The 15,899-nt window shown below is 35.8% G+C and overlaps 1 protein-coding gene across 5 annotated transcripts; it reads left to right on the top strand.

Annotated features, from left to right (window-relative positions):
- The first annotated feature begins 865 nt into the window (after positions 1–865).
- On the top strand, positions 866–15,407 carry LOC132121586 (ectonucleoside triphosphate diphosphohydrolase 1-like). 5 transcript variants are annotated; one of them, XM_059531118.1, is made up of 11 exons: positions 868–1,134; positions 9,647–9,703; positions 11,908–12,035; positions 12,129–12,246; positions 12,467–12,617; positions 13,180–13,339; positions 13,504–13,722; positions 14,168–14,419; positions 14,514–14,621; positions 14,719–14,856; positions 14,940–15,407. In XM_059531118.1, exons 1-11 carry the CDS (start codon positions 1,119–1,121, stop codon positions 15,153–15,155), a joined length of 1,563 nt encoding a protein of 520 aa, XP_059387101.1. In that variant the 5' UTR covers positions 868–1,118; the 3' UTR covers positions 15,156–15,407. The 5 variants fall into 5 exon arrangements, with proteins under 5 accessions (XP_059387106.1, XP_059387101.1, XP_059387104.1 ...); XM_059531120.1 differs by lacking the exon at positions 868–1,134 and adding an exon at positions 8,076–8,432; XM_059531121.1 differs by lacking the exon at positions 9,647–9,703 and having other exon boundaries at positions 869–1,134.
- Positions 15,408–15,899: the final 492 nt, after the last annotated feature.

The following is a 15,899-nucleotide window of genomic DNA, read 5'->3' as shown; positions in this document are numbered from 1 at the left end:
CTAGAAGTGTTTTGTAATTTGGTTCCTCTGAAAATGTGAAATGGAAGTGAAAATGCTGCACAAAAGTTTTTGTTTTTGTACTTTAAAACTGTAGGCTGGCATGTTATTTAATCCAAATCAGCACATCAACTTCACTAATGATGTGTCTAGAGGCATCAGCAGATGTACATAGCATTATATTCATATTATTATATCGTATTTATAATATATATTACATATTATATACTAAATTTGATATATTTATATTATATATTATTGCTTTATTATTAACAGAGTACAACCAATTAAAAAACAAAAAAGATACATTCTTATTATGTATCAAAATGTATTATATATATACTTTTTTATTTTCATATTATATATAAATCATTTACTCACTGTAACACAAAAGGAGATATTTAACAGAATGTCTAAACTGCTCTTTTCCATATCATGAATTTTTCATTTGAGTGAACTAACCCAAACATGTACATACCCAAGATAAGCCTAAATAAGTCTCATATTTCTAACGTTCGATTGTCAATGATATAATAATTTTCCCTGTCTCCAGGGCAACACCTGCATGAAAGACCCACACAAACACCAACTGAAAAAAAACACAAAAGAAGAGAACAGAATGTGACTTTTGTTGTGTTGATGTTTTTTTAATGACAACCCAGAGATGTGACAGAGCTAGTTGTAACCCAGAGAGAAACAAAAATGCCTTTGTTTCTGGTCAGAGCTCTGGCAAAAGTGGTACGAAAACGGTTAGCGAGGGAGAGTGTGGATAATGATACTGTAAGGTAAGCTCTCTCTCTCTCTCTCTGTCTCGCTCATACACACACAGAGACACACTCTTTGTCAGCGTCTTTGTCTCTCTCTTCACACTCACACATGCACAGTTGAGAAGAGAGAGGTAACAGGCAGATCGTTTACATGGTTGGTGGTAGAGAGAGGGAGGGAGAAAACTTGGCGACTGGCCCGCCCACTCATGCCCTCTAGCCTTATAAAGAACCTCAAGAATGGGAAAGACCCTCCAACAGAGCTGAGCCAAACACCCGAAACAGCACTCGGAGAGCTGGGACGAGTCGGAAAGAGGGTGAGAGAGAAAAGAGAGAGGATTATAGAACGCTGCATTCATGGATGAACAGGGAGGTGAGTCTATGACGACCACTCACATTAACCCACATTTCACCATATCGGGTTCATGGCAGGATGTAATTTGGAAAGGAGTGCAGGAAGGAAGAAGAAAAAACAATGCAGAACTTCAGGACAAAATTATTTGGTGCAGGATAACTATATATATATATATATATATATATATATATATATATATATATATATATATATATATATATATATATATATATATATATATATATATATATATATATATATATATATATATATATATATATAAATGGGTTGATTTAGTGGATGTTTCTTGTTCTAAACCCTATGGTTTTTTATTTACCACACATTTTTAAAGGTTTTCTAGTTAGAGATCTGTTGTAGGCTGAGCTAATTGATTAATTGATGCTGTAAACCAAATAAATAGAATTTTTCATCAGTGACATGATCTCAATGGAAATTCCAGATGGACATCGTACACTCTCAGTCAAGCCTGAAAGACTTTAAAGTATCCTTTGAAGCATGCCGGTTGTTTTATCAACTTGATGGACTACATGTCAAAAAGTTAAAAAGAAGCCCAAGTCAGGAACTGGTAAAGTGGCTGGATAATCCATATTGTTTGGTGCATCTTGCAGTACATTTGGCTTAGACGTGTAAACAGATGATAAGAAGCAATGTTAATAAAGGTAGATAAAACATACAGGAATCTGCTGCAGGCTGCGTGGTCGTCTGAAACATCGGTATTCAGCATCTGGAGTTCATCTAACTGCTTTAGCAGCAGGAACATGAGAGAGTCTGTGCAGAGTTGAGAACGCTGAGGCATCGTCAGAGAGGAAGAAAGAGCATTACACAACACCAGAGGATTTCTTCCTGAGAGTGGACAGGCCATCTGGTAGTTGAGCAGTCCCAGTAACAAAACATCCCCCATTGTAACCATGACAAAAACTATTTAAGTTAGTCGCAGCTACATTATATCGTATGGAGATTTGCATTCTTACACAGAGCTAAGAATGTTTTCATTAAGAGAAGGACTGTTTCTTCTTTCACTTTCCAAAATGAGGGAACTTGAACTCTCTGTGCCATCTCCATATGCCTGTAGTTATTGCCTTGAGCAAACTAAACTTCTCGTAGCTGACACAACAAGGTCAGACGTTCCTCATTATTCCAGTCATGTGCAGCGGAGGAAGTCCCATTCCTCCCACACACAGGGCCTCTTTTGGAAACCTGTGTGAAGTGATTCCCTTTTATTTATAGGGCTACGTCAACAATATTTCGGCAAAATGAACCTTTAAACTTTTTTGTTTTAATAAAGAGTAGAAATAACAAATGAAAGGGACAGTTCAGGTTGTCCCATAATTAATGTTAGTTAATGCAATGACTTTAAAAATGAGCATTACATTTTTTACAGTATTTATATATTTGTTATCATGTTTATTAGATCCTACTAGGTATTCATCCCAGCTTCTGGGGACCCACTATCCTGCCATATATATATAAATATATTGGTCTGTATTTTTACAGACTTTTCTTAGTGTATAAGTGTATAAATATATGTTGTAAACAGTGCAGATTAAGGAAATATATATTTCAGTATTAAAATATATTTAGTTTAAATCTTAAAAAGCCAAAATATATTACAAAATGTACTTCAAAGGGTGGGAAAATCCATTTCCAATCTTAAAATACATTTTGGTTAAATGTATATAAATGTTTTGGATGGATGTACTTATATTGAAAATATATTTTAAAAATGTACTATAAATATATGACACAATGGAAATAATAAAACTCTTTACAAAGATATTTATGCACATTTTAGAAACATATTTCTGAATATTTTTGGTTTATTATATTTTTAAAAATACATATATATATATATATGTATATACACACACACACACATACACACACACACACATTTTTATATTTAATGTTAGTCCTTTCACAACTCGCAGCAGCTCACTTCCTCTAACCTCGAAAACCGCCACAACAGTTGAAATAAACATCCTTTTCTGGTAAAACAAACCCTTTAGGGAAGATCATCCTGAAATATATCTGAAGTGCTGAAATGTATACATCACACTTTACATGGACACTTCATTTCATACACTGATGAAACAGAGGGTGTGTATAGTAATGTAGTTATATTATAGAAATGTGTCTTCTTAAACAAATAATGGATGTCATAACTATGTCTTTCCTGTTAATATGGAAAAAACTTCATTATATTATGTTTATTATGAAGATCAAAGTACAGATCTTAAAGGGGTAATATGATCCGATTTCAATTTTTCCTTTCTCTTTGGAGTGTTACAAGCTCTTGGTGCATGAAGAAGATCTGTAAAGTTGTAAAGATTAAAGTCTCAAATCCAAAGAGATATTCTTCATCAAAGTTAAGACTCTGTCATGCCCCCCTAAAACAGCTCATTCAAACACGCCCCCACATGTCTACATCATTATGTGGAAATATTTGCGTAATGCTGTCCAAATGTTCACGCAAAGAAAGAAGGCATGTTTTCAGTAACCGCAGTAAGTGTTGAAGCAGCCATGTCAGGGAGATCCTGTGTGTATTTAGGCAAAAGCAAAAGCACTTTATTTGGCCTTCTGAAAGTAGATGGATTTAGGAATCTTTAAGATTACTTAGAACAGCAACAGAGAGAGAGAGAGAGAGAGAGAGAGAGAGAGAGAGAGAGAGAGAGAGAGAGAGAGAGAGAGAGAGAGAGAGAGAGACTGGGTCACACAGTGGAGTCAGCTGTCTTAACCATCTGTGGCTTGTGTACTGCAAACACATACGAACTTCATCACTGTGTCTGTCACGCAACTCTGTTCCCATTTGGGGTTTGAATTGATGGTTAAACAAAGGACATTATTAACTGCCTTTACATTTATTTTGAAAGATGATGCTTGCGATTATGGAAAGGGGCATTACATTTCAGCCAATCACAATGCACTGGGTCAGTTGGCCAATAAGAGCAGGCTGTGCTTGTTGGAAGGAGAGACTTTGTAGAAAACGACAAGTTTGAGAGAGGCGGGGCATAGAGGACCTACAATAATGTACAGTATTTTAAAAACCATGTGTTTTTGGAACATAAAAGCATGTCAACATATTCTGTTACACCAAATACACAAAGTAATGATCTTTCTAAAAGCATCATATGACCCCTTTAAGATGTTGACCACAAGATCACACTGGCACACATTTCAAGGGTGTGACAAAAGCTATTCTCTCTTATGGAAAGTCTGAGTGCAAATTTTCGAAACCACTAAACCAAACACATCTCGGCTCATTTCTTTTCTTTATCAGTCCGCAAGACTGAATGAACCACGTAATATGTACTGTAACATAAGCCTATTGAACTAAACAGGCTTCTTGGCTCTAACATAAAAAAATTAATAATAGAAAAATAAAAAACAGTAACAAAATCTCATCAGTGTGTTCTTTGGATCAGGCGTGTTATTCACAGTCCTCACTTTTGGCTGATGGTATTGTTTGTGGGATTCACACCTGTCAGCATGACATTCAGTTTCCAGTGTTTAACAAAAAAGCATGAACGTCTCGATCATGTTTATAATACCCCAAAAAAACAACATTACACCCCTCATTCATGTTACACGTCCGTCAAAAACTTAGACTGGCTGTTGGTTGGCATATTAGAACTAAAATTAATAACCATAAAAAATAATTATAATCTTACGATCCATCTGTCTTCAAATCCACATCACTTGAATATTATCACATTGATATATGTCAAAAAAATAAATAGAAATAATGTGCACAATACATGGCAGTATTTATGAGAAGCAGAGGTCCAAGGAGTACATGGATTTCCTCCAAATCTACCGGATTTTTTGACTTAATCCTCACTTTCTCTTGAGGACTCCTGCAGGGTTTAACTCTAAACTCTGCAGGACAAAACCATCTTACACACTAGCTACAGACCTCCTTGAGTTATATGGATATTTATAATAATTTTTGTAATCTAATCCATAATTGAAGGAGGAATAGAATTTCATCCTTTCATTGTTCTAAAGACAAGCCATGAAAACACAAAAAAATTACAACCTGACACCTTTGATAACACACTTTCTCACGCTTTTAATTTTCACATATTACTACAATTACATTTTTTAAAATGACACATTATATTTTACATTTCAATGAAAAAAATAAATAATTTGTACATAAAAAAAATACTAAATGTTATACCAGTGGCCTAGTGGTTAGAGAGTTTGACTCCTAACCCTAGGGTTGTGGGTTCGAGTCTTGGGTCGGCAAGACCATGACTGAGGTGCCTTTGAGCAAGGCACCGAACCCCCAACTGCTCCCCGGGTGCTGCAGCATAAATGGCTGCCCACTGCTCTGGGTGTGTGTTCATGGTTTATGTGTGTTCACTGCGGTGTGTGTGCACTTTGGATGGGTTAAATGCAGAGCAAGAAATCTGAGTATGGGTCACCATACTTGGCTATATGTCACTTCACTTCACTTAGCTCATGAAATAAACTGATAATTTATAATAACAAAATAATTTTGTACTGTCAGATCTACTACCAGATACAACTGAAGGAAATTTATAGTCCTTTTTCCTTGTAATCTAAAGCACAGTTGAATGAAGAATATAATTTCATTCTTTCATTGTTTAAAATAAAAGGTACTGTCGCTTTGGTTCCTGATGACACAAAACAACCCAAAGACATTACAACCCGACACCCTTGATATCATGCTTTCTCACGATTGTATTGAAAGAACCACTGTCAGAGCTCACTATGTAGGGTGTGAAGTGACATTTACCATTATTTACAATGTCTCAAGAGTGTCACATTGATCTGGATTACCTCATCCAAGTTTATTCAGGCACCTCAGGCGTGTTAGTGCAGGTAACGACATTAATCCTGATGTAACACGTTTAGTCATGGATTTGGACTACAGTGACTCTTCAGGCTGATGAGACTAATCAACGCTGTGCTGTATACTTTCAAAGGATTTATGACGACAGTGTCTCAATTATGGCTGATCTACGTAGGAATTTAAAGAAACACCCCAGGTAGAAAGAAAGTCTGTTTACTTGAGAGCATGATTGTGCATTGACGTCTCTCTTGTGTTCCAGACAATAAAAGATTCACAGCTGAGACATGTAGGTTGCTATACAAACATCCTTTGAAATGACCGTCATTTCACAAAGAAGCTTTTTTTTGTGTTTCCCTTTGCTCAACAGGAAATGCAACTGTTTAGTTAAGTAAAGCAAGCAACATGGTACTCATGCCAGAGATTGTTTTTGGCCCGTCTCTACTTTTATAGTAAAAGCTTAGGGGTGATGCATTTTATGTGGGATGGGTGTTTGGAAGAATGCAATGAGATTTGCCCATAAAAGAGCATTGATTGGGTTGTTTGGGTTTTAATGTTATTTTGTTAGCCTAACAGTGGTCCTGCTGTTTTTATTCACGATCTGCTAATGGTCTGTACTGTCAAGCAATGTATTCCCAAGAGGACTGAAGGGAAAATAGCGCATGATGTCTTGATCAGAAGTAAAAAGTCATTTTTTCCCATGTAAAGGTAAAACATACGGTCAAAGCTTAAAATCACTGTATAAAATAATTATGACTTACAATACTGCAAAGTCATGCATGAAAAACAACAAAGAATTTGTTGGTCATACCAGAAGGTTAATTAAGCACTGGGTTTCCTCAGACTTTAACCTGTACCTGGACATGAGTTTAAAGGAATAGTGCACCTGAAAATGAAAGTTTGCTGTAAAATATACCCTTAGGCCTTCTGAGATGTAGATGTAGAGATTGTTTCTTCATTTAAGCAGATTTGGATAAATTTAGCATTATATCACTTGCTCACCAATGGATCCTCTGACGGCACCCATTAACAGCAGAGGATCCATTGGTGAACAAATTTCTCCAAATCTTTTCCAATGAAGAAAACAAATTCATCTACATTTAGGAGGGCCTGAGGTTGAGTAAATGTTCTCAGTGAATTGGAACATCGGCGTAGTCCTTTTGGAATGTAGCAATTTGTTAGCAGCTTACATTTTTCAAAATTCATGTTTGAGGTATGACTGTGTATGATTTATTTTGTAGAAGAAGTCTCTTTAAGATCACCACATGCTTTATTTTACAATCCATGGCTTGAGAATGGTCTTCTGGGTTTAAGAAATCCAAAACCACTTTCCACCAAAAGTCATCCCATAAATAGTATGCACAGAGTAAAATATTTGGGTGGTATAGGTTGTAATGAACAACAGTGCAATTTGTCCTGTATAACAGCATCTTCCATATACATCAAAGGAATAATATTCCTCATCTATTACTCTTCATTTAATCATTCTCATGTTTTCCAAACCCGTATGACCGTCTTTCTTCTATGGAACGCACAAGGTTAACTCTATCATTCATGCACAGCATTTACAGTGTGCAGCAAATGCTGTTTTAACAGAATAAAAAAGCACTGCTGTTCTCACTAAGGAATAATAATACAAATAAAATAAAAAAACATGAACATTTTCCATCGAAAGGGAATGTGGAATGGGGGCTGTCGAGCTCTAAAATGACATAAAACTGCCATAAAGGAGTCCAAAAACATGTACTCATTGAACTGTATTCCAGGTCTTCTGATAAACGGACTAGAATTTAAGTCTAATTTTAATGCTTTGTTTATTGCTTTAAGAGAACAACAGACGAGCATTTTTTTATCTGGAAAAATATAAAATAAGCTTCATCATTACATAGCGAGTTGTTTCTATACCTCATTTCTATTATATGTGTTTAACTCCTGCATGAACTTTTTCATGTGTCCTCTTATAAAGACAGTTACTTAACCTTTACCAAAACTGCAATTCTGAAGAAATAAACCTCTATAGGCTAAATCAATTTTTAAATAGGCTAGTTCATGCATGAAGATGCCTTTTATAGTCTTCATACCAGAGCACTGCATGCCAAAGACAGAAGCTTCCGCTCCAGAGGCTGATCTGTATGCAGCTCACACTCGTTTAGTGGTTCAGTTCCTAAACGGGAGCACTAGGGAATTCCGCTCACTCCCGCTCGTGACGTCACTGCAAGTCTGGCTCCACTTGCACAGTGGGTGTTTCCCCGAAAATCACACGAAAACACTTGTGCCAAGCAAAGCCGCAGCAGCGCACACATGTGATTGATATTTACTTATATAAATACCTACAAAGAAGCTAACTCGCACAACTTGGCTGTTATTCAGTGTGCAGGAACCGATTAATACTCAGTTGTCCGGGACTAACCGCATCAACCGCGACAGTCGTTTTCACTCCGTTCACACCAGTAACAGAAGTCGGCGCGTGTCCTTATGGGTAGGTAACAAAGCGCAACAAAGCGCGCTGGTTTAAACGCTTCATTCCTGCATCTACTATAACTGTGTTTCCCCTTTACTCCGTGAAATCGTGCGTACATGTCTTGAAAACAGCAAACCTTATGAGAAGTGGCTTCATTTTGGGCTTGCGATAACTTGAAGTAAGTTTTTAGCGAACTGTTTTTATGTCTCAAACGCTAAAATAGTTCCATCTTTGTCTGCTACAAATTAAGCTAGTTTAGAAACTAACAATAGGCTATGTGGATGTCTGTCTAATTTAGAGTCAAACACACTCAGTGCTTGACCGGAACATTATTTTATATTTGTTGTAGTAGCGAATCAGTTTTCTGGTTCAAAATAACTACGGCACACCCTCACCACCCTTATTTCACTTAATACATTTTTATTTATGTATTTATTTTTTAGTCAAAATAGCAGCCTATGCTGGAAAGCATGCTAATTTCTTTATTTGATCCTCTAACTCTAGTACTTTGTATTTTAATTCTACTTTATTTATTTATCTTCTTCCTATTTTTTTTCTTATTAAAAAAAACAGTTTTCTATTTTTTTCTATTTGATCTACTTGTTTTTCCTTGTACGCGTGTGTATATGTGCGTGTATAATATACACCCACCTAAAGGATTATTAGGAACAGCATACTAATACTGTGTTTGACCCCCTTTTGCCTTCAGAACTGCCTTAATTCTACATGGCATTGATTCAACAAGGTGCTGAAAGCATTCTTTAGAAATGTTGGCCCATATTGATAGGATAGCATCTTGCAGTTGATGGAGATTTGTGGGATGCAAATCCAGGGCACGAAGCTCCCGTTCCACCACATCCCAAAGATGCTCTATTGGGTTGAGATCTGGTGACTGTGGGGGCCATTTTAGTACAGTGAACTCATTGTCATGTTCAAGAAACCAATTTGAAATGATTCGAGATGTGTGACGGTGCATTATCCTCCTGGAAGTAGCCATCAGAGGATGGTTACATGTTGGTCATAAAGGGATGGACATGGTCAGAAACAATGCTCAGGTAGGCCGTGGCATTTAAACGATGCCCAGTTGGCACTAAGGGGCCTAAAGTGTGCCAAGAAAACATCCCCCACACCATTACACCACCAGCCTGCACAGTGGTAACAAGGCATGATGGATCCATGTTCTCATTCGGTTTACGCCAAATTCTGACTCTACCATCTGAATGTCTCAACAGAAATCGAGACTCATCACACCAGGCAACATTTTTCCAGTCTTCAACGGTCCAATTTTGGTGAGCTCGTGCAAATTGTAGCCTCTTTTTCCTATTTGAAGTTGAGATGAGTGCACATGCACAACCATCCGCCTCAAGGTTGTGCATGTTGTGGCTTCACAAATGCTTTGCTGCATAACTCGGTTGTAACGAGTGGTTATTTCAGTCAAAGTTGCTCTTCCATCATCTTGAACCAGTCGGCCCATTCTCCTCTGACCTCTAGCATCAATAAGGCATTTTTGCCCACAGGACTGCCGCATACTGGATATTTTTCCCTTTTCACACCATTCTTGGTAAAACCCTAGAAATGGTTGTGCGTGAAAATCCCAGTAACTGAGCAGATTGTGAAATACTCAGACCGGCCCGTCTGGCACAAACAACCATGCCACGCTCAAAATTGCTTAAATCACCTTTCTTTCCCATTCTGACATTCAGTTTGGAGTTCAGAAGATTGTCTTGACCAGGACCACACCCCTAAATGCATTGAAGCAACTGCCAGTGATTGGTTGATTAGATAATTGCATTAATGAGAAATTGAACAAGTGTTCCTAATAATCCTTTAGGTTAGTGTATATGGCATATATTGCTATATGTACTACGTTAGGCCAACCGAGAATTGTCATTGGCATATATTGTGGCTCTTTTCTTGACGGCTTTTATTGTCCTCATTTTTAAGTCACTTTGGATAAGTGTCCGCTAAATCACTAAATGTAAATTTAATTTAGATGATACCATTTCTGTCAATTACACAATTACAAATTAAATACTGAGAAAATATGAAAGCAGAATTCCTTTAAAAATAGTTTTTTTTTCTGTTAATCCTTTAAAATTCTTTATAATTCTTGCATAGGGACAATTTATACTGTGTGTGGACTTCAGGAAGGTGCTAGTCACTGTAGCTCATTTCTGACTGGTTAAACTGAATGTGTTACATCTCACCCATTACTGCAACATTCCCTGGTCTTCCCTTCAAGATAATTAAGCCTATGGTGTGCAATGTTGAGTAGATGATTTAGATAAATTAAAATCTCAAAATTATATCACAACATACAATAATAAGACATAATTTAGCCATTATTAAAAAAAAAGTTTTATATTAAAATAATTTAATCAGTCATTCTAAATGCAAAATTCACATTCCCTACAGGATGCACGTTCACTTTTCCCAAGGGATATACTTTTTACATTTCACCAAAATATTAACTATCCATCCATTAATCCATCCATTCTCCAAAGCAGTGTTTCCTACATTGGGTCATCAGAATGCTGTAGCCTGTCCCAGCGTCTATGACTGCAGAAAATAAGAACTAGATATTTTCTTTAATTCAGAGTCATTCATTAGTGTGAATATTATCTTGCTCTATAAAATATCTACCTCAAACCTAAACATACGAAGGGCCTCTCAGAGTCTTAATTGTATACACAGAGGGCTGTGTACACAGCAGAATACACAGTGCCTTCATACTTTCATGCCCTGTTTGTTTTTCTGACAGAAGGTGTTAGCGTTTACTGTTAACAAAAAAAATCGGTGACATTTACGGTAAAATACCGGCAGCTGTGGATGCCAGAACTTCACTGTAAAAATATGGTAACAACATTTTAGGTTTTGCATACTTAAATTCGTAAAATTAAAAATACTAAATATTTCAATAACTGATGTAATGTTAATATATTGAAGTACTAATTTCAGAACTAACTGAAGTATTTTCATTTTGAACCATTATAATGTACCGAGAACCACCAAAAATGGTGAAGAGAAAGTGATATGAGGAATCAAAGATCATCACAAACAGCTTTTCCACTAGCTGAAGAGGGAAGTAGAAGGTCCACAGTTCACACAGTGTCATTCAGACAAATACTAAACACCATCATGGTAATACACATGATACTGAAATAATCCAATAAGCATTTATTTAACATTTTTACAGAAATTGCCTGGCAATTATTATTTAGACTGGATTATAGATCATAAACACAGGGTTATGGATTCAATAATATAGTGCAATGAATCCAAAATTTAAATATATTAACAACAGCCTCTACTTTTGTAAAAAAAAAAAAAAAGACAATGCTATACAGTTATTGAGAACATTAACTACATACATGCTCTTTTTAATTATTAATATTTATGTGTATTATTTACTCAGCTAACACTGTGAATAAAAATCACTGAAGCTGTTAAATAAGTAAATTGACAATCTGCTCACTTTATTTTCTCTTTTTAGATGTAAAGGTCAAGAACCCATGGTACAGGCCAGTGGTCATATTTCTGGCTGCTGTTATCACCGTGGCGATCATCATCATGGTGGCCATTTCTGTTGTCCAGAACAAGCCTTTAAAGCAGAAATGCAAAGTATGACTAACACTTTAAGTGAACCATTTACGGCGTTAAGAGATTAGACTTGTACAGATTTCACTGATGCAATTGTCTCTGTACATTTGACAGTATGGAATAGTTCTGGATGCAGGCTCCTCCCACACCTCTGTTTTTATCTATGAATGGCCAGCTGAGAAGGAGAACAACACAGGCAAGGTACGGCAGAAACACACCTGCAACGTAAAAGGTATGTGATCCCTAATTTACATAGAGTTGCATATAGAGTTTTTGGATAGCATTTTTTCCTTTTTTTTCAGCATGTGAATGGTTATGTCCACCTAAAATAAAAAATTGGCATCGTTATGTCAACATAATGCATAATTTCCAACATTTGCATACTGAGAAAAGCATGTAGGCAATGTCTGGCTGTCTTGAAAAACTTGTTTCTGTTTTTTTCTGCCCTGTAGGGAAAGGTATCTCCAGTTACTCCGATAATCCAAACGGGGCAGGCGCATCTCTGCATGAGTGCATGGAGGAAGCTAAGCAAATAATACCTACACACAGACATCATGAAACCCCTGTGTACCTGGGAGCCACAGCAGGCATGAGATTGCTCGAGTAATCATTTCTAAATATTCTCAATCCTCAAGAATCAAATAGGGTGGCCGAGAATAATTCTGAATAAAACTCTTAGAAAGATTACCAAAGACTTCCAAATAAATGTTATACTTAGACTACTGGATTTATTTGAACTAGAAATCTTTCGTAACGTTATAAATGTCTTACTTTTGATCAACTTAATGTGTCCTTACTAAAATAAAAGTATTATTATTTTCTAGTCTACTTATCCAAGACTTTTGAATGGTATGGTATCATGGTTTCCACAAAAAAAAAAAAATATATATATATATACTGTATAAGTTAAAATTGATAATAAAATCATGGATTTGTCTCTCTGAAGCTGGCGTAAGGGCTGCTGAAAATTCTGCTTTGCCAGGAATAACTAATATTTTATTACAACATTTGAATTACTAAAGAAAAGAGTTATTTGAAATTGTAATTGTTTTTAATGTCTTTTTGATCAAATAAATGCGGCCTTGATGAACATGAAAAATTTAGTGTATATAGTTTATCAATTAATTGTTGAGTGATAAAGTCTAGTAATATTTATTTTCTCAAGGAAGGAGAATAAAGAAGCCTCAGAAAAGGTATTGGACTCCGTAGCATATTCACTGAAGGGCTACCCCTTCTCCTATCAGGGAGCTCGTATCATTAAGGGGCAAGAGGAAGGAGCTTTTGGATGGATTACTGTCAATTACCTGAATGAAAATTTGAGAACGGTATGATGGTTTTTAAACCTGGGTTTAGCATTGTTTCACATTTGTAATTTAACCTAAAGCCCTTCTCCACGGAATTGCAGTGCTGAATATATACAGTGTAAATGTTATATACTATTTCAATGTGAAAAGTCCAATTGTTAAAGCTTCCTGTGTTTATCATGCAGCCCACAGGGACTCTTGGAGCTCTGGACCTGGGCGGAGCATCTACCCAGATAACCTTCGTACCTCAACAAAACATTGAATCACATGACAATTCTATTAACTTCAGACTGTATGGAAATGATTATCACTTATACACCCACAGCTTTCTCTGTTATGGGAAGGACCAAGTTCTCAAGCTTTCTATGGCCAAGAAATTAGAGTCGACACTTAAGGATAAAGTGGTATGCTTGTCATTGCAATTTATGTTATTAACTTATTCTATAAAATTAAGTGTTGCACTGAAGCAATATTTTGCACTTTAGAAGCCGTTTTCAATGCTAGTAAATATCACAAATAATTACAAAGAATCAGCAAGGAACATTAAATTAAATGTGAAATTTTGAAGTAGAAAGACACTATATATTGAGTGTAAAATGTATTAATCTTTCTTCTTTTTATTTACAACTTAGAAAAATATTTTTTTGGCATGTGTGTATGGTAGTTAATGCATTTACAATAAAAAAGGTAATAGCAAACATTCAACTGTATTTTAGCTTCTCCGCTTTAGCTCAGATTAAATTAAACTATTGTATTTTTGTTTAATGCATATCTAAAGATATAGAGCACACTTGATTTTTATTTTTTTAAATTGTATGTTATATTTTTAAATGCTTTTTCTTTCCTAAGACAGACCACACTGAGTTAAGGGATCCTTGCTTTCACCCTGGATTTAACTTCACCAGGAATGTTCAAAGTTTCTTCAATACACCCTGTACGGAAGACGTGAAAATGGCAAATAGAAGCTTCTTCCATGTGGGGCTTGGGAATTGGTCTCCGTGCCAGCAATCAATCAGAAAGGTTTTTAATACCAGCTATTGTCCTTACTCAAGATGCTCTTTCAATGGTGTTTTCCAGCCTTCTGTCGATGGAGACTTTGGGGTGAGAAACAATGAAGATTGTTTGTTTGTAAGAATTTGAATGACTGGTTGTAAGTCATAACTAGTGATAATAATTATGGCATTTTACTTTCTAGGCCTTTTCAGCTTTCTTTTTTGTGATGAACTTTTTGAATCTGACAAATAATAATTTAACGGTTACAAAGCAGAAGCTAGCAACATACTGTTCTACACCATGGAAGAAGGTGAAATACTTTATTAACAGTTTTTGAAGGAGGTTAAATACGGTTGCATCTTTGTTGGGGCATGATGTCTAAATGTATACTTTTTTTACTTTTGTAGATTAAAGAAAATCATCCCCACATAAAAGAGAAGTACCTTTCAGAATATTGCTTCTCAGCAACCTACATTCTCACTCTTCTGGAAGACGGATACAAATTCACTTCTGACAACTGGAAAGACATCCAATTCATTAAGAAGGTGAGCATGGTGTAAATTAAAATGTTATTATTTCTCATTAAATGTATTTGGACACTTAAATCACATTAAAAATGTATGTGCAGATAGGAGACAGTGATGCAGGCTGGACATTAGGTTACATGCTTAACCTGACCAACATGATCCCTGCTGAAGCTCCAGACACGCCGCTGATGCCTCATGGGGGATACGTCACATTTATGCTCCTCTTTTCACTTCTAATACTACTACTACTTCTTCTGGTCTACATGTATTTCCGTCGGTCAACAAGAACAGCCCAGAAAGACATTTCTGTCATTTAGACAGCGATATTATGCTGTGGTCTCTATATATTGATTGTTTATTTCTTTAGAAACAAAATTTTGATAAATCCAAAATCACATTTTGACTTGATCTCAAAGGTTTTACATTTCAAAGAATTTGGAAATCATACCTCATGTGAAGGATTAGCAGGTTTTTGGAGAGAGATGGGTTACAGATTCCACTGCAACTGAAGGGAACTCAGTCTATTCCCATTCCTTTGTGCTTTTTGTGACCACTCAAATGTTTTCTTTTCTTTTGAAAATCAAGTCATGAGTACAGGTTTTAGCTTTTGGGGTGCTTGATAAAAGGGGTTGTTGATGTTACTTTAAAAGCAAATGTGCACTGACATTCAGTATATCATGTGCCTATAGTCTTTAATGAAGTTTCCCATTATATGTATAAAAATCTTTTTATTTTTATTTTTTTATACATAATAAAGTAATATCTGTGAGGTAAAATTACTCTAGTTGTATACCTTTTTTGCATTTTTATTTATACATTGCTTTTAGCAAAGCAAACTTTAAAATTTTTGTTAGGTCTGTTATTGCGCACCCTTAAATTATTATAATTTAAAATTTTAAAATTGCATTTATTCCTTTTGAGTGCAAAGCTGAATTTTCAGCAGCCATTTCTTCAGTCTGCAGTGTCACATGACATGACAATGAAATATACAAATCAACACAAGACATATCTTTGTTCGAGCTGTTTTGAGCTTTGTTCGATTGTTTGTTATTGTCCTCTTG

This window comes from Carassius carassius, chromosome 39, assembly GCF_963082965.1.
Source record: "Carassius carassius chromosome 39, fCarCar2.1, whole genome shotgun sequence".
NCBI classification, from domain to species: domain Eukaryota; kingdom Metazoa; phylum Chordata; class Actinopteri; order Cypriniformes; family Cyprinidae; genus Carassius; species Carassius carassius.
This window is presented reverse-complemented; position numbering and strand designations above follow the sequence as displayed.

What these genes read in the sequence shown, in the direction of transcription:
- LOC132121586 (XM_059531118.1), top strand. An exon ending in TCTTCAACGGTCCAATTTTG is followed by an intron (nt 9,704 to 11,907) that starts GTGAGCTCGTGC and finishes TTCTCTTTTTAG; the next exon opens with ATGTAAAGGTCAAGAACCCA. An exon ending in ACATCCAATTCATTAAGAAG is followed by an intron (nt 14,857 to 14,939) that starts GTGAGCATGGTG and finishes ATGTATGTGCAG; the next exon opens with ATAGGAGACAGTGATGCAGG.